This window comes from Pimephales promelas, chromosome 7, assembly GCF_988280905.1.
Source record: "Pimephales promelas chromosome 7, fPimPro1.hap1.1, whole genome shotgun sequence".
Classification (NCBI taxonomy): Eukaryota; Metazoa; Chordata; class Actinopteri; order Cypriniformes; family Leuciscidae; genus Pimephales; species Pimephales promelas.
Window position 1 is genome coordinate 39,498,216 of NC_142775.1, and position 25,773 is coordinate 39,523,988.

Sequence of the window (25,773 nt, forward strand, 5' to 3'; positions counted from 1 at the left end):
TGAGACTCTTAGTCTCTTAAAGGAGTAGCTCACTTTAAAAAAAACTTTTGCTGATAATTTACTCACCCCCATGTCATCCAAGATGTGCATGTCTTTCTTTCTTCAGTCGAAAAGAAATTAAGGTTTTTGATGAAAACATTACAGGATTTTTTCTCCATATAATGGACTTCAATGGGAACCAAACGGTTCAAGGTCCAAAAGACAGTTTCAGTGCAAACTGTTCAAAGGGCTTTAAACGATTCCAGACGATGAATAAGGGTCTTATCAAGCGAAACGATCGCTCATTTAATAAATAAATAACAAAGTTTAAGTTTTATAAGCTCAAATGTTCGCCTTGCTCTGTTCTGTGATGCGCGTTCGTGACTCTCCTGTTCGAAATCGTTCGTCAAAATGAACGAATCTTTTTCCAAGTCAATTCGCTCATTTCGTTCGTTGAATCAACCAAATGACACAAAAAAAGATTCGTTCATTTTGATAAACGAGTTCGAACAGGAGAGTCAAGAACGCGCATCACAGAACAGAGCAAGGCGAGCATTTGTGCTCATAAAACTTAAACTTTGATATTTATTTATTAAATGAGCGATCGTTTCGCTTGATAAGACCCTTATTCATCGTCTGGAATCGTTTAAAGCCCTTTGAACAGTTTGCAGTTTGCACTGAAACTGTCTTTTGGACCTTGAACTGTTTGGTCCCCATTGAAGTCCATTATATGGAGAAAAATCCTGGAAGTTTTTTTAAAAATGAACTACTCCTTTAACACTCAGAATTATTGTTTAACATATCTGAACTGAAGAAATGAACTTTATGAACATGCAGACCCACCATTCTCCTGACGATGATTATTTTCGGACCCAGGTTTCGACTGATAGTGAAGATGGCCATTAATCGTAGACAGAATATGATGAAGTCGATGCAGAGCAGAACTTTACCCACGTACAAGACAATGGTTGAGGCTTGGAGTCTGTATGAAAAACACACAGTCTGATTAAGTGTAACTTAAAACTAACTCAAGATCAGAGACAAACACTTGAATAGGACTCCTTTATATGAGAGTCTATTAGTGTTGGCAGGTTTGATTTATTTCAAGGCAAGGCAAGGCAAGTTTATATATATAGCACTTTTCATACACAGTGGCAATTCAAAGTGCTTTACATGGAAGAAATTTAAATAATCAAAAGAAAGGGTGAAATTTCAGTGAAATTCTTTTAACGAACAGAATCATAACATAATTTTATGCGTTAAATGCTTTAGTAAAAACATGCTCATAATTATTGCTTTATTTGGTACTTTCCTGTTATCCGGACCCCATGATGGCCAACCCCTAACCCCGCCCCTAAATCTACCCATCACTGGAATTAAGACCAATCAGGGACGATGGCCTACCTCTAACCCCGCCCCTAAACCTACCCGTCACTGGGGTTAAGACCAATCAGGGATGACTATAGTTCCTAAATGGTATATGGTGGGGTCCGGATAACAGGAAAGTACCCTTTATTTTACTATTGTTAATATATATTGGTGCAGATACATGGGAATTATTTGTATTTTACATCTTTATATGATTAAACATTACTTATATATATTGATTTTTGGGTAAAAATGATGGATTGTCTTGATAAAAAAAAAAACTTTTTTTTCATACAGCCCTAGTTATTAGGATATTTTCTGTGTAATTTTAACTTAATAAGGCAAACATGAACAGTACTGAATTAATATAAATCACATCTGAATGGTATTTAGTGAAATAGAGGCTGTGTTGACCTGCAGACCAGACCAGAAATGAACAGCAAGATTGACAGCACATCCAGAATATTCCACAGATCCCTGATGTACATCTTTGCTTTCCTCCGAAAGCCGGACCCATCGAAGTCATGATAGAGCTGTGGAGTATCACAGGGGTTAAATATAAACAATATATTGGCTTATGATTCTTTAATTAAGTCTTTTCTGCTCATCAAGGTGGATTTAATAGATCAAAAATACAGTAATTATTGTGAAATATTACTACAATCTAAAAGAACTGTTTTCTATGCGAGTATATAGTAAAGTGTAATTTATTGCTGTGATCAAAGCTGAATTTTCAGCATCATTATTCCAGTTTTCAGTGTCACATGATCCAAAGAAACACTCTCGTATGCTGATCAAATACTATTATTATTGATGGTTCTTGTATTATCAATGTTGAAAACAGTTCCTTCATATTTTTGTGTAAACCATGATAATTGTTTTTCAGGATTCTTCGATTAATTGAAAGTTCAAAAGAACGGCATTTATTTGCAATAGAAATCTTTTGTAACATTATAAATGTTACTCGAAATATTAGAATATCGTGCAAAAGTTTGTGTATTTCATTAATTCAAATTAAAAGGTGAAACTACCATATTTAGCATATATAACTTTATACATATGGATGATCACACTTGTCTGTATATAAAATCCTTTTTTTATTGATTTCAAGTAATATTAAATTTTTCAGGTTTTCATAAGCTGTAAGCCATAATCATGAAAATTAAAACTTTTGTACGATATTCTAACTTTTCGAGTTTCACTTGTATATATATATATATATATATATATATATTAGAGCCCGACCGATAAAGGATTTTGAAGGCCGATACAAATATTTTTGGGTTTTAAAATCCGATATATCGGCCGATATTTTATTTGTTTATTTATTTTTTTAAACTGGACAGTCACAAACTGATAGTCACAAATTTTGTCATGCTTATTTGAGTTAAGAAAACTGATGAGGATGATCTTTTAATTATTCAAGCAATGTATGTCTCGTGACCAACTCAACAGGAACGGTGTAGAGTGCCCTCTGGTGGACAAACTATACAACTCCAACACTCATGACATGGTTCAAGCGTGTTTCGTCTGTTTTTATTTTATTTTTTAAATATTCATTTATCGGCCATTATAACTGCCGATACCGATAGTTTGGGAAATTCCTAATATCGGCCGATAATATCAGTCTGCCGATATATCGGTCTGGCTCTAATATATATATAGTAAGAATTGCGAGTTATAACAAGCTTTCATTTTAAATTGTAATAATATATTATAATATCACTATTTTTACTGTATTTTGGTTAAATAAATGCAGGCGAGCAGAAGAGACTTCCTTCAAAAAAAATAATGAAAATCCTAATCTTAACAGGTAATGTGTGTGTGTGTGTCTCACCTGTCTAAGCTCCTCACACACCAGCGAGATGAGCCACACATAGAGCAGAAGTTCTCTCCACGACGGAAATGTCTGAAAATCGATCATGAGCACCACAGCAAAGAGCCACAGGAAGCCAAAATACGAGGCGATGTTCCAGTAAAACTTGACTTGAGGAGACGCGAAGAGACTCATCAGACGTGACCAGCAGTTCAGAGGCTTCAGCTCACAGTCAGACTTCTGCAAGGGGACACTGAGACACAACGATATCCCTTCATTATTCACACACACACATCGGGCAACAGTTTAGGGAAAAAGGGCTACTGTCAAATAAAAATAAAGAAAATAAGAACGAATAATCAAACTACAAGGACTAGCACAAATAAATACAATAGAGCAAAGATACAAATGAAATAAACTGTGATTTTCAGGATTACAACAAAAACAAATGCAGGGAATTTGTGCTATTCCATCCATTGTATAAATTCGATCAAGAATATATATATATATATATATATATATATATAATATTTATTATATACATAATATATATACACAAACACACACACAGGTGAAACTCGAAATATTAGAATATCGTACAAAAGTTTGTGTATTTCATTAATTCAAATTAAAAGGAGAAACTACTATATTTATTATATATATAACTATATACATATGCATGATCACACTTTTCAGAGGGCCGACATTTCTGTATATAAAATCCTTTTTTTATTGAATTCATGTAATATTCTAATTTTCAGGTTTTCATAAGCTGTAAGCCATAATAATCATCAACTTTTGCACGATATTCTAACTTTTCGAGTTTCACCTGTATATATATATATATATATATATATATATATATATACACACACACACACAAGTGAAAAAATACAACTAAGACCAACTTAAGATATTGAACACTAAAACATAGCAAATAAGTTGTATGATGCTAACATTAGTGTGATGCAATAATTTAGATTCAATTATTTATTATTATAATAATAGTATAATATATATTATATAATAATAATACATTTATGTAACATTTATAATAAACAATTGTTCTTTAATAGTTAAAAATGTATTTATTATAGTGTCAAAAAATAGAAATAAAATCATTAAAAAATAAAATCTTTTAAAAAAATGAAATAAAATCATAAAAAAATGCACATTTATTTATTATTATAATAATAGTATAATATATATTATATAATAATAATACATTTATGTAACATTCATAATAAATAATTGTTCTTTAATAGTTAAAATTGTATTTATTATAGTGTCAAAAAATAGAAATAAAATCATTAAAAAAAATAAAATCCTTAAAAAAAATTAAATAATTTTAAAAAATCTGCACATTGGTTATGTAATAATAACAACAATAATAAGTCAGTACAAATATTACATAGATGTAATAATAAAAATAATATCATTATGTGATATTTAATAGTCTAAAGATTACTGTGCATTACTGTGTTAAAAAACCCCACAAATAAGATATTTTTCAAGTGGTTATGCATATTGAACATAAATAAGTTGTATAATGCTAATATTAGTTTTAGGTCATTCACTTGTCACTCCTACATCTTTGCAGTGTGAATGTGTTGTAAGTAGGGTTGGGAACCGAGAACCGGTTCTTTTCCAGAACCGGTTGTGTTTTTGAAAAAATACCGGAACCGTGCAAAATTCCTAAGTTTCGGTTCCGAAAACGGTTCTGATGCCGATGCGATATCATCATGTGGGCGAAGTGCTGGGAGTAGAAGACGCCGTCTTATTCCTAAATGACAAAAACTTCACCACTGAAGTTGCGATTTGCTCTCACACGCGCTGCATTTGTCACACACAGACACACGCACGCTGCGCGCGCCGACCGCCGAGTCACTCTCTAGCCTACATTCAAATCTATTTGCGCTGAGAGAGAGAGAGAGCAGTTGTCGATATGAAACTGCTTTACAATCACACAGTCTCAATATTTATTTGTTTCACATATTCAAATGATTTCCGTTACAGAATTAGTGAGATTATAGTTTGAGTAAACATTGACGGTAGTGGTCAAAACAGATGCAGTCCGTATATTTTTTGTGTTCAGAATTTACAAAATATATACAATGAGCGAGTGCATCATAATGTTTTTTTTTCAAACCGTGTTTTTGTCTTATCTTGAATCACTACGTAAAGCCTGTAATAAGCGTTAATACTCGGACTTCTTTAGACTGGCCGGCGGATCGCAGCTGCTGCGGAGTAGCCCAATGCCTGCGTGACTCGTCATGGACATAAACAGAGAGAAGTAGCTCCGGCAACAATGTTCTTCCGCAAGACGCATGCAGTTCTGTTTATTAACTGCTAGAGCGCCGATTTATCCAGTAATGAAATAAGTAAAGTCTTAATGAATCAATCATTCAAACCGTTTTAAAAAATAATCTGTTCTACACACATATGTGTGTTAAAGCATATTCTACTCCTTCTGAGAGGGTATTCTTCACTGTTGGAGATACAATAAAGGAGAGGTCTAAATTATTATAGAGAATGCAGAATTTTTTAATTTCCTTTATATATAATTTTTTTTTTGTGCAAAGATTGCTTAATAATATTTTGAGTTTGTTTACATAACCAGTCTGTTAAACTAATTTGTCATGTACTATAAGAAATAAACACAAAAAGGATTGTGGATTTTTCTAATATTTTTAATTGAATGGGAACCGGAACCGGAACCGGAATCGTTTGGCGGAACCGGAATCGGAACCGGAACCGGAAAATTTCTCACGATTCCCAACCCTAGTTGTAAGTCAACTAACCGTATGTGGCGTTTGATCTTGGCATCTGAGTTTCCAGCTAAGACTGGATCCACTGCCTGCTTCCGTCTCTGGATGTCTTCATCACGTCTGCGAGAATCAAGGGTTAAAACATGTATTAAGAATCATTAAAAGTCAGTGTTTGTGGTAAAAGTGCTATTTGCAGTGTAATTATTGAGAGTGCAATGCCGCCATCTGATGGTGTGTGCATGTAATGACTCACAAAAAAACTAATGACAACAAAAGATTGAACTTTCAGAAAGTTTGGTCCCACTTTATATTTAGTGGCTTTAACTACTACATACTAACATTGAAATTTATAATTTAATAGGGCTGGGTAATAAATATCGATTTCTCTATACTAATCGATTCTCATTTTTACAAACCGATATCGATTCTTAAATCTCAAGAATCGATTAGTCATCCTGTTTCATTTGCGCGCATCCAAAAAAATCGCAATAATCTTTGTCCTTTGTTACTATTGATATGAAACAAAGTCTCAATTTTCAAATTACGTCCCGTTAGAAATTCAAAAACATAAATAGGGGTTTGGCGCTGTGGCGTGAGATCGCTCTGGCGGAGCTCTAGAGAAGCAGCAGCGCTGATCTCACTTCCGGGTTAATAATACCAGTCACAGCGCGAAATAAACATGAATGAGCATCTGAAAGTGAGTTAAAAGATAGAGTACAACTTATCGAAATCCGTATCATGTCACATTGATTCGCTCAATCAGCGTTTCAACCGTTAAACAGCTTGTAATCAATGTCATCGTCATATTTACCTCAGAAAACCCTCATAAACTCGTTAGTCAGCTAGGACAAATAACTCTAGAGAGGAGGTTTTTGCTAAATATATACACCATATTATATATAATCTTAATGTTCTTCAATATTTAATGCATATTTGAATAAATCTGGCAAGTTTTTTATGACAGACACCATTTAAATGTTTATATTTCATATAGGCTAATCTTATTATTATAAAAATAAATAAAAGTGTAATTAGGCTAATGAAGCCTAGTAGGCTACAACTAGACTCCCATAGTTTACAGCATTAGTTAAGAGATTTGATTTCCTTGAGAAAATTTGCCATTTATTGTAACTGATATCCAAAATAATCAATATTGAATCGAATCGAATTGCAAGCTTGTGAATCGAATCGAATTGAATTGTGAAATTTGTGTCAACACCCAGCCCTTTAATTTAATACAATGGAATGGACTTATTGTTTGCATAGGCCTACATGTTTTTTAAATATTATTTATGTTTAGAAAATACCTGCATGTAATTACAGCTGTGATTAATGTAATTTATGTAATACCCTTCCCTTACCTCAATAGCAGCAAAAGTGTTTCACAATACAACATGTAAACAACACAACACACCACTTAATAAAGTGGGACTGAAAGTTTTTACCTGAAGATCAGGAAGCCGGTGTATATCAGAGGAAAGAAGATCATGCACAGGAGAATCTTCCAGTGTGGATTCTCCACGGACAGCTCTCCAAACCAGATCTGAGTGAGCAGGGCCTGACAGAGACACTCGATGAGACCTGAGCTATCGGCGATGAGCCGTATACATAAACTGCTTGTTGGTTTGAAGGAATAACAGTTTTCACAGGAAAAGTAACTCTTATTGCACATGAATTACTCACCCAAAACCCATTCATTATTACGGAGGCGTACTGTACGGAGGTCGGAGGTGTATTGCATTCACTTGAAGAAAAAAAATCTACTCTGTTTTTCTGAATTAATGAGTTAATTTTTCATGAGAAAAAAAATTTTTGCTCTGTTTTTCTGAATTAATGAGTTAATTTTTAATGGAATTTTTCATTAAAAATTTTCTCATGAAAAATTAACTCATTAATTCAGAAAAACAGAGCAAAAAAATTTTTTCTCATGAAAAATTAACTCGTTAAAGGTGCCATCTAACATAATAAATCAAATCCTACTCCATATTCCATAACAGATGGGGGCAGTATACCTTCAAAAAATGACTTGTGCTCCTACCATCGCGCATGTTATTCAAATCATTTGACATGATAGTAAAAGGTTGGAAGAAGACCGCAGTTTCCCGTGGAACATTTGGAGATTTTTAGAGATCAGAGACTCAATGAACTAAACACTAGAGTGAACTAAACTAAACACTATGAATCTCAACACTAAATGATGAAGACCGCCTCATAGATCTCAAAAACAAGCTGGTGCATTTCGACGGTATGGGAAAATAAAAGCTTGGGCAATTATTTGAAGTTTATGGTATTCGTTTTGTTCATATTACACTTTTATTGTTAGTGAATTAATTTGACAGACAGCATTCGCTGATGTTGATCAAGCTAGCGCCGTGAATTCACCGTGAGACACACGCAATTGACACTTAGCAAGCAGGTTAGTTAAGCTCTCAGATTCTGTCAATTATATTACGCAATTCAAAGAATAAATACCGTTTTGGCGCTTGTACATGTTACACTACAGATCCCTAGCGCACGTGAACCGATCGTCTCTACTAGCTGGAAAAAGAACCCGAACACTGTTGAAAGATACAGTATGCTACAACTTACCAAAATGTATTCCTCATGCATAATGTCGACCAATCATTTTTTGAACTCTTCCCTGAACTGAAATGTAGTAATTGGCTGTATTTCCACACGACTGACATCAGGTTCAAGTACACACAAGCCGGCCGGCGCGAGCGCGACTCACTCGTCTATTGCAGTTTGGCTGGTGCTAACGTTGCCCGTCCGCATACCGCCTCCCATGGCCGGAACTGGTATTACGACACCTGCCGGGCCGGGGCTAGTAATTTAGCATGCTAATTCAGGTTAATATCTCGGCAGCACTATAACTTGTCAGTTTTTTAATGACATCTTTGCACTTATTTCTTCTCATTCTTTTGATGCGTGTAGCTCATTTTTCGTATATTGTTACCTCAATTATTACATATGGCACCTTTAATTCAGAAAAACAGAGTCGATTTTTTTTCTTCAAGTGAATGCAATACGCCTCCGTACACACATTACAGTTTTAGTTATAGTTTTTTTTTTGTAATGCTGATGATTCCGCGAATGACTGCAATTGCAGATTTCGAACAGAGATGGCGACAAAGAGGGAAACCTGCGGACTGCAGCTTTAAGCTTGACTAATAGACAAGACACATATTTGCAATCATAAACAACTTTTTATTGTTATTATCACTGGGTTTGTTCACCTGCACTCCTGAGTGAGCGACGAAGCTTTTATCACCGGCCTCGAGAGCGAGCCACAGACACGTGCTTCTGCCCCACGACGGAGAGATGCGGATCAGGAGTTTCTGCGCTCGCTGGGCGTCCCAGCTGTGACATTTGCTGAAGACACCTGAGGTCACACACACACAGAGTTAAACATCACGGCTCAGGTCAAAGGATTTGAAGGATTTTTTATATATATATGTTTATTTCCGTGTACAAAATATGTGTATTCTGGGTGGTATAACACATTTTGCTGCAGCTACAGTCTGTAAAAAAAAAACCTTAGTTCACCTTAAAATGAAAATGTCCTAATAATTGACTCATCCCAATGTCATCCAAGATATCCATGTCTTTCTTTCCTCGGTGGAAGAGAAAATTAGTTTCTTGAGGAAAACATTTCTGGATTTTCTCTTCCACTGAGGAAAGAAAGACATGGATATCCTGGATGGCATTGGGATGAGTCAATTATTAGGACATATTAATTTTGAGGTGAACTGATCCTTTAAGGACAATAAAGAATGAATCTGAAATCATACCGATGGCTTGTTTCTCATAGTGGTTGGCCAGTTCTCTCATTTCATTTGCCTCTTCGCTATCATCCTCGCCGCTCTCCTTCGCCAGTTTCTTCAAGATCTTACTGGCAGCCAGAGCGGCTGCGATGCAGTCTCTGCACTACAAAAACAAACACACACACACACACACATTTGTGAATCTTCAAACCGCAACTTACTCTAACGCTATTTAAATACAGAATCAGATAATCTGATTTACAGCATTTACCGGTCACAAAACAACATCTGAATGAATACATTTATAAAGAATACAACCAATAAAGATAGAAAACACTCATTGATATAATGTAGTTAAAGAATTATGAACAGAAAACCTTTAACAAAATACTATAAATACAAGATGCACAATTACACACAGGGATTCAAATGAATCAGTGAATTGTTTTTTTGTTGTTTTTGAACCAGTTTAATTACATGAACAATCCAAACGGTAATAATAATTTTTATATATTATATAATTTAGTTTGAATTATTCTTTCATAGTCTAAAGATTATGCATTATTGTGTTAAAAAAAACACAAATAAAACAATTCAAATTCAAAACACTTAAAAATCTAAAATATAATTGTATAAATAACAAAATATTCACTTTATTTTCCACGCTGGTTTTCAAATGAATCAGTGGATTTTTTTTTTATCCAGTTTAATTAACTGAATGAACTGATTCACTGAAATTAATGGAAAATACTTCATATGACAGAGGCAACAATGTTCATCCAATAGAACAAAGTAAAATAATAATAATAATAATAATTACTAGAATAAACTACAATTATTACACTGTAAAAATGAATATGCTTTATCTAATCAATAAAATTGTGGCAACAGATTACAAGCAATATTATTTATTAAATTGAACAAATTAGAATTGAGTAATAGTTAATCAAATTAATATTCTAATTAATTCTAATTTGTACAATTTAATTAATAATATTGCTTGTAATATGTTGCCACTATTTTATTGATTAGATAAAGCATATTATTTTTTTCAGTGTAGATGAAATCCTTAGAAATGTCCCTGACTAAAAAAATGTATAAGAATTAAAAGGATTAAAAATAAAATAAAAATAAACCAAAGAATAGAAATAAAAATATAAGCAATATTATAAATATTAAAAAACTAAAATGAATAAACATGACAAAAGCACAGTAGAAAATTACGAAAACTAAAATGGAAAGAAAATATGAAAATAAAGAGCTCTTTTAAAATCAGTAGTAGTACATTTTAATAAACAATAAAAAATAATAGTAATAACAGTTTTCCAAAGAGTACTAATTGTTTTTAGTGACTCCCTGCAAACATTTACACATTTAAGATCAGCTTCAGCAAAATATCAGCTTCTTTCACCAAACTAAAGCAGAAAACTTGTCTCAGTGCGGTCTGTACCTGCTCCCAGCCGATCTCTGCCAGCTCTCTGTTATTCTGTACAACAGCCCAGAGGAAGAGATCCCGTCCCGGGTCCCAAATCGTGAGTGCGGTCGGTTCTTCGCCAGAACACGGCAGATCCAGCCCTTTGGACGGCACCTGAGAGATGCAGCGCTTCAATGAATAAAACAGCCCGAGTCTTTAGTGCCAAACTAGAATTAAAGGGATAGTTCACTCCAAAATGAAAACTCTGTCAGTAATTACTCGCCCTCATGTTTTTCCAACCCTGTAGAGTCCAAAATTTGCACACGTAAAAAAATAAATACAACCACACGTTATTTAAATCATGCTTGCACAGTGTCTCATAAAAAAAAAATCGAATCGGATTAGATTTTCTGCGTTTTTCGCATCCGTAACAAGCAGTTTGAATGGTGTTTTGACAAATCAGAGACACCGAATCACGAATACGAATAAACGGAGACAGTGTGCAAGCCCTTTAAGACTTTCGTTCATCTTCAGAACACAAATTAAGATATTTCTGATTAAATCTGAGAGCTGGATCACTCCTCCATAGGCTTCTAAGTTATTAAAACTTGCCGGCCCAGAAAAGTTATTAAAGACATCGTCAAAATAGTCAACCTTAAGTTTATCAAGCGACGAGAATACTTACAAAAATAATGACTTTATTCAACTATTCATTTCTTTTAACCTGTCTTTAACTTTTCTGAGCCGGCAAGTATCGATATTAGGGCTATGCAAAAATTAATTGCGATTAATCGCATCCAAAATAAAAGTCTGTGTTTACATAATATATATATGCGTGTGCTGTATATAATTATTTTGTATATATAAATACCTATGCATGCATGTATATATTTAAGAATTATTTGCGCTTAAATTGTGTATATATATATAAAAATACATAATCTATATTATATAAATATTAATATTTGATATATGAATAACACATTTTCTTAAATATATACATGCATGTGTGTGTATTTATATATACAAAATAATTATATACAACACACACAAATATATTATGTAAACACAGACTTTTATTTTGGATGCGATTAATCGCAATTAATTTTTGCACAGCCCTAATCGATATGCATAATACTAATATAACACTTTACTGTGCTGAATAAAATTGTACAATTTAAATTTATCAGGATTTATGTCATGGCACTCTTTTCCCCTGCCATTGTTGCTGAGGTGTTTTCTGTCTTAAACTTGCCATTAAGTAATATTAAATTATATTTTGTATAAAGAAAAGAAGCCTACCGTAGTATAGATTGTGTGCATTGTGACAATATTTCCATGCCAATTAATAACCCTTTTCTTATCATTATCAATTAAAAAATAAGTCTAAGTTGAAGTACCTGTACTAAAATTACAAAAAGTAGTAAATCTGAATGACAGCTAAATAAAAATATAAAAGCTGATAAAAATTACTAAATTACTTTAAAAAAACTAAAAATGAAAATTTATATATAATATAATAGTAAACAAATAAAACAAATATTAAAATTACACAGTACTCTACGTTTCCCCCCTGTCCTTGTTGTTGAGGACTTTTATGTTTCAAACTTGCCGTCAAACGGACATCATCTTCGGTTTTCTTGTAGCTTGAAGAGGCGTATAACGGTTGAGTAAAACTTCCCAGCAAGTGGCGCACTTCTTCAGACACGTGCCTCAAGGAAATGTTTTCGACAACCTGGGCTCGTTTTGCAAGCTTGCGCAGGAATAAGCAGGCGGGTAGGTGTTTGTAGAGCTTACAGAGGGTCTCCTTTACCAGAAACTTATCCACACACACTCCATTCTCCAGCAACAGCCGCACAAACTCAGGTTTGTCGCCCTCCAGCGCTGAAAACATGGCCGGATGCAGATCAGTGGACTGAGACGGGAAAGATATCAACAAATTAGAGCCAGACCGATATATCGGCAGACCGATATTAGACATTTTCCAAACTATCGGTGTTCTGCCCTTTATCTCAAATGCCTTGCTTGAGTATGCAGTCAGATAACGCCTCCCAAAGACAACAGACACAGGGATCGTTTCCAAGGTTTACTGTTGCCCAAAGAATAACGTAAAACTGTAAAAATACAAAATACAGAATCCTAAATGTACAGTACAGAGTAAATTACATGTTTCGCATTAACACTACAAAGGCTTTACATTGCATATAGTAGTTAGCAACTATAACAGAAATAGAATGTGCATTTACAAAACAAAGGAAAATTAAATTGACGATATAAACTTATGGATATAAGATATAGCAATTAAATATTCATAGGAATTATAATGTAGCAACATCTACATACCGAAAGTGCCTTCAAAACAACTTAAATGAAGGAGCAGAAGTAGCCATGACCGCATGCTCTTCTTTGCTGCTGGGCTCACATTAATGATGTCATCAAATAACTTAAACAATATCATATGCAATACCCAACTCTGAACAGAAGGGGTCACTTTACGACAACTTTTAAATCAAATAAATGCAGAATGTTCATATAGAACAGCACAATCGGTATCGGCAGTTATAATGGCCGATAAATGAATATTTCAAAAATAAAATAAAAACGGATGAAACACGCTTGAATCATGTCATGAGTGTTGGAGTTGTATAGTTTGTCCACCAGAGGGCACTCTACACCGTTCCTGTTGGCAACACTCGTTTAGTTGGTCACGAGACATACATTGCTTGAATAACAATTAAAAGAACATAACTCAAATAAGCATGACAAAATTTGTGACTATCATGTCCAGTTTAAAAAAATAAAAATAAATAAAATATCGGCCGATATATCGGAATATCGGATTTTAAAACCCAAAAATATTTGTACCGGTATCGGCCTTCAAAATCCTTTATCGGTCGGGCTCTACAACAAATCACGACAAACACAAAATAATTAACATTCAATAATACTCCCACAGGCACTATTTGAACACTGTTTTTCTTTAAATAATGAGTTGCATGCAAAAGTTAAAACAGTGAACCCCTGACCAAACAACGAAAGATGTTAAACTTTTTTTGGATATGTAGTGTGTAATATAGCTCTTTGAATGTAAAAGTTTCAAAAATCAAGTTGACAGAAAGAAACGGTTCTGAACTGCCTGAAATGAGTCGTCAGTAATTACAGTCTCACTTCCTGCTGAACCTACTTATGTTTGTAAGAAATTTGCATAATGCCAGCCTATGTTCTTCATTGGCTGCACGTCTACTTTGACTTTGGTTTGTGTTGTTGACAAACTCGAGAAGACGCTGTTTTCACTGCATGCACTTCAAAAGGATTCACTCTGGAATTAATACGGTAAAACCCACGCTACCATTAATGTTTGTAACACTGTAGCTGTGTCTGAAATCGCTCCCTATCCACTATATAGTGCACTATATAGGGTGTCGGCCATTTTGTAGTGGTGTCCGAATTTTGAGTGAACGACATCATTCCCTACATTCATTCACTACTTTTACCCACAATCCTCTCTGAATTCGAGTGTACATTCGATGTACACTTGCTGAAGCATTATTTCCCACAATCCAATGCGGAGAGAACTGAGCGCGCATGAAAGTGCGGCGCGAGCAAGTTTAAACCATAGATTACATTACATCCAACGGAGGATTTACGCTATCTCACGACCAATTCGTACGAGTGATTCAAAAGTGGCTAATTCGTACTAATTCATACGACCTCAGTTGTCTAAACCCACGTGACGGTTATGTTTAGGGGCGGAGTCAGGGGTAGGTCAGTCGTACGAATTGGCTAATTCGTACGAGTGAGGTCGTATGAATTGTTACGAATTAACCACCTTGTAAAATTCGTACGAATTCCCGTGAGATCGGGTTGAAATATCCGTTAATCGTCGTTAGGAAGTGTATTCATTCGGATATAATAACGGTCACCGGAGGGCGCTCGACGACACGTCATCTGTGAGCGTGAGAGTTACAGTCGATGAAACTATAAAGCTGGCACGGAAATATATATAATTACAAAATAAAGTCATTATGATTGTTATTGTTGTTAATATTATTTTATAAATTAAGTAACGCAAGATAAAAGGAGTTTTATCAGTAAATAAAACTTCGTGTGACGAAGCCTTTTCTACAGCTCCAACTCTCCGACGCACAGTGTAAACTAAACGCACTCACTTCATCTCGTTCACTCCTTGCAGATAGTGCACTCAAATGCCATACACTATATAGGGATTGGTGAATGAGTGAACGAGTAATCGGTTTCAGACACAGCTTGTGTATGAAATGATGAGGAAGATCCGAAAGAAAAATTCAGATAAACCCACAGGAGACATTTTAGAAAATGTTAATGAACATTATTTCAATGTGGCATGTGCAAAAGTTTCCAGTTGATCAACTAGTTTTATTTTTCGTAGGCCTAATGTTTCTGCAATTCTCGTAGCTTTTTGCATTATTTTTACCCACCGTCCACTGGCTCTCCTCGGTGAAGATCTCACTCTCTGCGATGTCGACCCGGTTCCAGGCCACCGCGAGCTCCAGCTGTCTCTCCCAGGCCTGGTGGCCAGCATGTCCGTCACTTCTGGAGGCTGAGGAGCAACAACACACCACTTTATCCACTAGCGGTTTGGCAAATTCTTACCAGTTTGTCTTTTGTATTTCTCCTGATAAACGAGTCCTCGACCCCGTCAAAGTATCTTTAGTTTTATAGTTTATTGTCAACTAAACAAAAACTATAAAAAAAAAAAAAAAAAAAAATCCCCAGCTGGAGTGCCACTGTTAGCCACCAGAGGGCACTTCACCCCAGACTATAGAGAGCCTAAGTCCCGCCCCTCCGCTTCCGGCTCATGGGGCCTTATTTCGGAAAAAATATGAATGGTAGTCAATGGCGAGAGACAACTTATGTTTTTATTCCGTCTGAACTGTGCCCTCAATTACACATATGATGTTTGTCAATTTAAAAGATAATTCTGAAAGTCAAAAACGTCGCCGTTTGTCATACAACAGAAGAGTGACATTTAGTTTTATGTGAAAATCGCTCTGTGAACTACATCTCCCTGGAAGAGAAACGAGATCCGCTGCTCGTGTGTGTGCAGTCTGGTACAAAACACTCAGGTATGACGGCGTAACGTTACGATTATAACGTAAGACTGCAGAAACAATGACAGACAATAGCCTCAGCAAAGTTAGCGTCATTCATTGAGAGAAAATGTGCGCCTTTGGGGTTTGTAGTCTTTGTAATTACGTATTTTCACAGTTTTATACCTCAACGGTTTTACATCAAACTGCAACTTTCTTTACTTTAAAATGTATCTTTTAAATTGATGAACATCATATGTGTAATTCAGGGCACAATTCAAACGAGATCAAAATATTTGTTGTCTCTCGCCATTGACTACCATTCAATATTTTTCCGAAATAAGGTCCCATGGTGGTCGACCGGAAGGGGAGGGACTTAGGCTCTCTATACGCACAACCGTCGCTGCGTCATAGAATGTCTCTGAATAGGTTCACGCCCACTTTTGGGGGAAAACAAACTAGACTCCCCATAGACTTCAATACAAAACAACAGCAAAAACCAACGTCCGTACACAGCCGACAGGCGTAAATAACTTAAGAAATCACTTATATAAAACATGTCAAGTAATTATATGTCCACCCTGTTTGTCATAGAGCGTGAAAGATAGGCTACATACACAATGGCCAATTTAAAAACACGTCCCTTTATTCTCCCAGCGTCAAATTGGTGTAACAACCCCACCCAGTGGCCAGAGGTGTCTCACCCGGACATTTAATTGTACCTCATCGAGTCACCAGGTAAGCCCCTGAATGATTTTATTTCGTTTTTTAAAGTAAAAAACCCTAATGTATACAGTATATTATGAATTTAAGATGATGATGGCAGGTAGCCTGGGCCCGGGCATAAAAAAAATGTATCTTTCACGCTCTATGGCAAACAGGGTGGACATATAATTACTTGACATGTTTTATATAAGTGATTTCTTAAGTTATTTACGCCTGTCGGCTGTGTACGGACGTTGGTTTTTGCCGTTATTTTGTATTGAAGTCTATGGGGAGTCTAGTTTGTTTCCCCCAAAAGGAGGCGGGGACAAAACTGACAGTTAAGTTCCCGGATGTGCCGGTTGTGCGCATCACAAACTACATTTCCCAGAACTCACTGTCTGATCTCATCATCACCGATTGTATTCAGCTGTGTCTCATTATCTCATTTCCTCTGACATTTAAAAGCCACTTATCTCTCAGGCTACGTCCACATTAATCCGGATACATTTGAAAACTGGGTTTTCGTTTAAAAACGCTCTCCGTCCACACTAGCGTTTTCAGACGTTTTCCGACGTTTCAGCGTGGATGAGAAACTTCTAAATTCACTTTACTGCGCATGCGTGAAACTTCACAAAAGCTCACTGAGATGATACAGAGGGGAAAATAAATAATAAAAAGTAAAGTTATCACGCAATTCTTCTAACAGGATAGTTTTATTTAGCAAAATAAATCGTCCAGGTCGCATTCAGTCACCATATGTTTGGTCTAAAACATTTGCTGCCGCAGGACAGTACATTATCTGTCCTCTTTGCAGTACTGTGCTATGAAGAATAGCACATATTAAGTAACATAGAAAGCAATAGTGTAAAAATGAATAACACATAACAGGCACAATACCGATAAACATGAATATCTATTGGTACTACATGGATCACATGACTAAACTTACATCATCGTTTTGAAATACCTACAACGCGAAAACGGCGTTTTTAAAGTTATCCACTTTGGAGAGCGTTTTCCAAAAGAAACGTTTTCATTGACTTAAAAAGCCGTCTCAGTGTGGACGGAGAGAAAAATATACGTTTTCAAACGAAAACCTATTAGTGTGGACATGGCATGAGTCACTCTTTACAAAGAGCACTGCTCTGGCTTTGCTTTCTCATGAGTTTTGACTTTCTGCCCGGTTCCTTAGGATTTCTCTGTTTTGATTAGATTTCACTCTATTATTTTGACCTTTGCCTGTTTTTTTTGTTTTGTTTTTTAAATATGTCTTTGGATTACCCTCTAATAAACTACTGCATTTGGATTTTCAACCCTTGCATCTCCAAACAGTTCATAAAAATTCAAAATTAAATTAGAAATGTTGCCTTATTTGACATATATTAGAAATATTTAAAACACAAAACCTTTCTTGAATCAAACAATCATTTTATGTGGCTATTTATCATACAAAAATAAAGGGTTTATATGGTATCCTCTAATTTTGTACACCCCTGGTCACCTTATAGTTTTAGCATAAAAAAAAAACATTCTGTCTAATATCTCTGTTTGTTATCCACTTCTTTTAATCTAATTAAAAGAAAAGTCAGTTGTGTCTATAAGCAGGATTGTAAGCACACATATATTCAATGTTGAAAAACGTTTTAAGAGATATCATCCATCAATAGCTAATAGCTTCCGCAATCAGGGAGGTTTCTAGACTCTCACGGGAGGATAAATGTGCTCAAGTTAGTCTTAGCTGAACAGTACAAACCCCTTGACGTTTTTTGTTCCAGGAACGTGATTTGTTATTCAGTATTTCTAGAAACCATCAGGTCAAAGCATTAGACGACTTCAAACCTCAAGTCCTTTTATGAAACGTAAAAAAATAATGTTGACGGGCTCTCGATCACTGTCACTATTACAGCTAAAGAGCCACTCGCAACAGCATTAGCACCAGCATAATCCAATTACCCTCTGCCTGGAAATGTGAATTTAAGTCTTCAGTTTCTAGATTAACCCTCTGGGGTTGTTCGGCCCAAATGGACCCGAAGAATTTAAATATTTTTTTTTTTAAATCACAGCTTCCTCAGAATGGTCCGAAATTTGGTGACTTTGTTGGTATTTGGTATATGAACACCCCAAAAAAATTGGGGACAGGATGTGAATAGTCTAAGTGGTTGTAAAAAAAATAGTCACACTTGGGGTGTTCGGGTCCAAATGGACCCGCATGGAAAATGAATGGGAAATTGGCAAAAATGTGAAAATACTGAGTTTTTTTGTGCGTACAATCTACAAATCAGCCACGATCTTGAAAAAAAGCACACAACAGTGAAGGGGTGAATCTATAAAACATCAAAAGTGCAAAACAGACACAAACACACACACACAAACACACTTTTATACACAAACACACCAAAAAATGCAGATTATACATGTGTTGCATTTTTAAAATGCTCAGTGTGTCCACCAGATGGCATCCATCTCATTTCAAAAATTGCTTTTATGAGGCCTAGACTTGACTCGAAAATGAAATACAGCTGAAAAAAAATGTTAAAAAAATTTATTTTTAAAAATATTTTTCTATTATGTTCAATGGGGGGAATTTTTGTCATAATTATTGCATTAATACTAATTATAATTTTTTTTTTTGAAATTTTCTCAAAACACCAAAAAAGAAAAGATTTTTTTTTATAAAAAACGAGTAAAAAAAAAAAAAAATCATGATTCTTTTTTTTGAATATGAATCCCGCCCTTTGGGTCCATTTGGACCCGAACACCCCGAGTGTGACTCTGAAACGAACAACCCCAGAGGGTTAAGAAATGGAGGGATGTGAGCCTAAAAAGTGACCATACCTTTCAGCAGAGCCTGTAGAATAGCTACGTCAACATCATAGTTTTTATCCTCATCAATACGAAACACAGTCAGCAGATGAGGCATCCGGATAATGTCCTGAATCTAAAGAATAAAATAAAGAAAATTAAAATAAAATAAATACATCTTCTAGATCACTTATTTATCATGTCCTATATACATATATAGTATATCATGTATACACAGGGCCTAGGATTTCTATCTTTAATATTAGGACATTATAAAAACAATTTAATTTAAGACAGTCTGTTTCGCAGTCACATCTTGATTGACACAGTTGACATCAGTTGATTACTTTATTGTATTGTTATTGTTTGTCACCGGCTCTAACTTACTATAAAATGATGCATCTGTTGAACGGGTCGCGATGAGTTGTGTTACGTGTTCGTGAAGCGGTTACAATGAGTGCGTTACAAGTTTGTGAAGTGGTTGCAACTAGTGTGTTGCATGTTAGTGAAGCAGTTACAATGAGTGTGTGTTACGTGTTAGTGAAACGAATGCAATGAATGTGTGTTACGTGTTAGTGAAGTGGACACAATGAGTGTGTGTTACGTGTTAATGAAGCGGTTGCAATGTGTTAGTGAATGAATGTTGGTGTAGTGTAGTGGTCACAAAATCTTTTTTTAAGAAATTTAGAAATGATTATTTTTTCTCAGCAAGGATACTTTAAATTGATCAAAAGTGACAGTAAAGACAAAAGATTATGCTTCAAGTAAATGCTGTTTTTTGTTGCTTTATATTCGTCATAATCAAATAATACTGAACAAAAAAAGTACGAGTTTCCACAAAACATGAAAATTCAGCTTTGATCACAGGCATTAATAACATCCTAAATCATATCACATAGAAAACAGTTATTTTAAATTGTAAAAAATATTGTACAATATTAAGAGTTTTTACTGTATTTTTAATCTAATAAATGCAGCTTAGGTGAACAAAAGAGACTTCTTTCAAAATCATTAAAATGTTACAAGTTCTAAATAAGAACCATTTCTGGATTCATATGTAATTTTGCATTTGTGCGAAACTTTCATAATATGCATGTATGTTTTAGTCCATTACCTTTTTGGTCCACTCAATGACCTCCAGATCTTTAAAGCTTTTGTACTCTTTTCCAAAAAACCGCTTCAAGAGCTTGCTGATTAGGACCACAGTGACCTTTGACACCGCCAGGGTCGCCACCTGAGCAATTATATCAGCCAGGCGTCCAGATCCCTCGAGCACGACACACGGCGTGTTGTTCATCATTGAATTGTAGATTGTCTGAGAATAAATATGTGTATTTGAATTAATGAAAGAACATACAGCTACTGTATGATGATCTACCAAACTGATGACTTTAAAATCTCACATTTAGAGTTCCTGGACCACCATTCAAGACCACACAGACCACCGGTATCTTCGCGCCACTCTCTGATGAAAACACAATGCTTATAAACAGGCGAAACACTTCACAAATAATCAAAAGTGATCAGTGAGCAGTGTTAAAGAGCAAAGAAATCATAATTTATTCATCATTTTAAGATCATCTCTGTTACACTGGCAAAATTATTTTCATACTTGTATTTTTTGTACTTGTTGTTTTCCATTACAAAAATGTAAATACTCTTAAAACAAGATACATTAGTGGCTAAAAGTGATGTCCGGGGGGATATTTGTTCAAAATATAAGAGAAATATTTTATATTGTTTAAATATTTTTAAATGAGGGAAGAAAAAAAACCCACTAAACTTTGTTAAGATATTTATCTGACAAAATTTTCTAGCAAAAAAGGCAAACTACAACTACAGGTTTTACATCACTATGCAAAAAGCATAAATTGACTAGTACATATTGATATTCTTGTTTTTTGCATTTATATGACATCATGACCAAAAATATATTGGCATAATTTGACATGTTTCATTGCATTATTACCACAAATAAAACTTCAACTTCAAGCACAACTATGCAATTTAAAAAAACAGAAATAGAATACAAAATAATCTTTTGAATAAATTTGAATTTTAATAATATTTCAGATTTTTTATTTATTTTTTATTTTTAAATAAAAATAAATTCAGGCATGATAACAGACTTCTTTCAAGTCAAGTCATCCTCATTTATATAGCTCTTTTAGCAATGTAGATTGTCTCAAAGCAGCTTTACAGAGATAAACATAATTTGAGGTAACAGAGATTGGTTTGGTTTTATAATAATGTTATTTTCCAGCTAAAGTTAGTTTTCTAGTAATATAAGGAAAGTGCTATTGAACAACACTTTAGAATAGATAATTATGTATGTAAATATGACTTTTTAGTGAGGTTTTATTGATGGTTGAAATAAAGAATGGATGAATGAATTAATTGATAGTTGTATTTGGGTGACTAATTATAACATTTTATATTGTATATTTTGTATTGTGATTCACCTGCTCGGGGACTGCAGATGGAAACTAGCTTAAGCTAAATCTGGTGCAAAGCATCTTTAATTAATGTTTTTTTTGCACATTGTCCCTGTTGAAATAAATAAATAAATGAAATAAATGAAATGAAATGATTCACTTCTGTTGAAATGATCATTTGTCAATACTAAACAGACTTTAAACTGAACCTGTGATAAACGCTGATGGCGTTCACATGCGCATTAAAAATTGATCCTACAGTTATGTGCATATGTGCACAGGTTTGTAATTCCCTACAAACCATAACTGAACAAATTGTCTTGCCTATAAATTTGATACAGAATTTTCAAAAACATTAAACAAATCATAACGACTCTAAACTTAGACTGATGGTTATTGTACAATAATTTATCATTACACAGCAAATCTATATTTGATCTACAGTATATTCCATTATGTGCCATGTAATTACTACTGTGATTGCAAAAACCAAATGATGAAATGATGTGTAATCTAATGAAGCTGCACCTCTGTTTCCCAGAGATTGTTGAGAGATGTGTCCCTCCAGATTGGTCCGCAGCTCAATCTCAGTTCCATACTTTCCATGAGTGCCATCATCCACCAGAATGAAGTGAGTGTGATTGATGTCGAGACACGAGCCCTGGCCCTGCTCATCCAGAGAGTAGTGTGCAGGGAAACAGCCCTAAAAGACAACGATGACAAGACCTCATCAAACTTTGATGTTATAACATCGTTAATAGTGTCCAGTTGACAGCCAGTTATCAACATAAAAGCTAGATCTGGTTTAAAGGAGTAGTTCACTTTTGAAAAAACTTTTGCTGATAATTTACTCACCCCCATGTCATCCAAGATGTCCATGTCTTTCTTTCTTCAGTCGAAAAGAAATGAAGGTTTTTGATGAAAACATTCCAGGATTTTTCTCCATATAATGGACTTCAATGGGGTCCAAACGGTTCAAGTCCCAAGTACAAACTGCAAACTTGTTCAAAGGGCTTTAAACGATTCCAGACGATGATTAAGGGTCTTATCAAGCGAAACGATCGCTCATTTTATAAATAAATATCAAAGTTTAAGTTTTATAAGCTCAAACGCTCGCCTTGCTGTGTTCTGTAACGCACTCCTGCTCGAACTCGTCCATCAAAATGAACAAATCTTTTTCCGAGTCATTTGGTTCATTCGGCGAAAGAAACGAACGAATTGATTCGGAAAATGAGTTCGAGCAGGAGGTCGTTACAGAACACAGCAAGGCGACCATTTGAGTTTTTAAAACTTAAACTTTGTTATTTATTTATTAAATGAGTGATCGTTTCGCTTGATAAGACCCTTATTCATCGTCTGGAATCGTTTGAACAGTTTGCACTGAAAGTTTCTTTTGGACCTTGAACCGTTTGGTTCCCATTGAAGTCCATTATATGGAGAAAGTCCTGGAATGTTTTCATCAAAAACCTTCATTTCTTTTCGACTGAAGAAAGAAAGACATGGATATCTTGGATGACATGGGGGTGAGTAAATTATCAGCAAAAGTTTTTTGAAAAGTGAACTACTCCTTTAATGCAGTGTTTCCCAACCCTGTTCCTGGCGGCACACCAACACTGCGTGTTTTCTTTGTCTCCCCAATCAAACACACCCGATTCAACTCATCAGCTCATTAACCCACCTGATTATGAGCTGATGGGTTGAGTCAGGTGTGTTTGATTGGGGAGACAAAGAAAACACGCAGTGTTGGTGTGCCGCCAGGAACAGGGTTGGGAAACACTGCTTTAAGGCGGGCATACACTGTGCGATGTCTGTGCGATTTCAGCAAGGTACCTACTCACACTGAACGAGTAAATCGCATGCGATGCAAAGCCAAAGTTCAGGATTATGTGCTCTCACTTCACTGCTCACACTATACGTGTAATATCTGCGATAACCCCCTGGATTGCGCCTATTTACGTGTATATCCAGAGATATTGTCAAAACAAGCATCTGCTATCAGTATCAAGATGATTTAGTATTTTCAATTTATGCATTTAATTATGATTATTATTATATTATCATTATTAGGGGAGGCCTATAGGCTAATTTTACTATTAAATTGATCCACTATTATAATTAATTTGCCACGCAATATTTTCACAGCATAACCAACGTGCTGTGAGGATAATAAAATATTAATCTTACTCCTCATTCAAAATTGTCTAAAACATTTAGGTCGATTACAATGAAATATATATAAAATAACTATTAACAGTCTATAATATGTCCGAACATTGCCATTATTAATCATCAATGAAAATTAAAAACAGGTTTATTTCAAAAACATTGTTTGACAAAATAATAAAAGAGGTGTTACATATCAGGTGGCTTGAAGACGGTGGGTAATATCCATTTTGCAACACCAACAACAACTGGAGGTAAGCAACAGTAATTTGTAGCTTGTTTTTATTTTAATTTTATTTTTGCTGCAGATGAAATGGTTAAACTTCTGTTTTCGCGCAGGTGCAGTGAGGGAAAAAACACTGAGTTTATAGGGCAATCGGTTCGTAGCTTTGCTTCAACTGTGCGATATAGTCACGAGGAGCGACCAAAATTTCTGACATGCCAGAAATTCATCCGACCATCCGATTGTCGATCGTGAGAGGTTAATCGCCTCTCGTTTCTCTCTGTACACTGCACGACAAACGACGCACGACAAAGCTGAAAATCGGTCCGACACGAAAATGAGTCGCACGAGTCAGAATTCGGCTCAAAATCGGACGAAAATCGCACAGTGTATGCCCGCCTTTAATAGACACACAATTTCCTGAACCAAATCACTTCTTAACTTTACACTGATCTTGGGTTGTTCATAATATGGTGCGTTCAAGTCTTCCTGTGAAGTTCGTGTTTACGACATCAGGCGAGTTAAATTCACTTTCATCAGAGCGATCTGTACCATCTCTTAATTAAACAAACACACAATGAAGCTGCTGTACACTTTATCATTGCAATGCTATTTTGAATAATGCAAGAATAAGCTTTGACAATATCACTGGCAAATATTCCAGCACATTTCTCACTGACACGAACAGGGCTTCCACTCGTATTTATGACCGTCCTGGTGTTCAAGTTCGTAAATATGATCTTATCAACATGACTCGAACGCACCAATGCTGTATGTATACATACAGGTGTGGGCAACATCTGACCTCGGGATGGATCAGTGTGTCTCTGTTGTGAATGACTCCCCAGGGTGCCACACCGATGACAATCATCTGTCCCTCCATCAAACCACTACTGAGTGTGTAATCTCTCACGGCCATGCCCACGTGCTTCATCACACCTGCGTTTGTTCCTCCCGTCAGGATCCACGCACCTGCCACACACACAGAAGTGTAGTCGTCTCAAAACATCCAAAACTGGATTCTGCTGCTTGTGCTAGACCTGTTTGTGACGGGTCTAATCCTCAGTCTGTATCATTGAGAGCTATACACTCACATCCGACTCATTTAAGGCATCATAAGCCCCTTTCACACTTACAGCCCTTTACTGGTAAATTACCATTAAGAGATCACAGGTGAAACTCGAAAAATTACAATATGGTGCAAAAGTTCATTTATTTCAGTAATTCAACATAAAAGGTGAAACTAATATATTATATAGACTCACTG

General features: G+C 35.3%; 1 protein-coding gene across 7 annotated transcripts in view; it reads right to left on the minus strand.

Annotated features, from left to right (window-relative positions):
* The window catches only part of trpm2 (transient receptor potential cation channel, subfamily M, member 2), a 61,161-nt gene that overhangs the window by 18,440 nt on the left and 16,948 nt on the right, over nucleotides 1–25,773 (minus strand). For 5 of the 7 annotated variants that reach the window (XM_039683589.2, XM_039683588.2, XM_089133470.1 and 2 more), the window contains 15 exons: nucleotides 25,312–25,478; nucleotides 22,649–22,823; nucleotides 21,089–21,150; nucleotides 20,800–21,000; nucleotides 19,719–19,821; nucleotides 15,567–15,688; nucleotides 12,662–13,024; nucleotides 11,146–11,283; nucleotides 9,723–9,858; nucleotides 9,168–9,313; nucleotides 7,377–7,489; nucleotides 5,965–6,051; nucleotides 3,185–3,416; nucleotides 1,762–1,880; nucleotides 823–961 (listed from right to left, as the gene is read on the minus strand). In XM_039683589.2, the coding sequence (XP_039539523.2) occupies nucleotides 823–961; nucleotides 1,762–1,880; nucleotides 3,185–3,416; nucleotides 5,965–6,051; nucleotides 7,377–7,489; nucleotides 9,168–9,313; nucleotides 9,723–9,858; nucleotides 11,146–11,283; nucleotides 12,662–13,024; nucleotides 15,567–15,688; nucleotides 19,719–19,821; nucleotides 20,800–21,000; nucleotides 21,089–21,150; nucleotides 22,649–22,823; nucleotides 25,312–25,478 (2,303 nt within the window). The remainder of the gene's footprint in view (nucleotides 1–822; nucleotides 962–1,761; nucleotides 1,881–3,184; nucleotides 3,417–5,964; nucleotides 6,052–7,376; nucleotides 7,490–9,167; nucleotides 9,314–9,722; nucleotides 9,859–11,145; nucleotides 11,284–12,661; nucleotides 13,025–15,566; nucleotides 15,689–19,718; nucleotides 19,822–20,799; nucleotides 21,001–21,088; nucleotides 21,151–22,648; nucleotides 22,824–25,311; nucleotides 25,479–25,773) is intronic. The other 2 variants (XM_089133469.1, XM_039683590.2) reach the window with 1 other exon arrangement.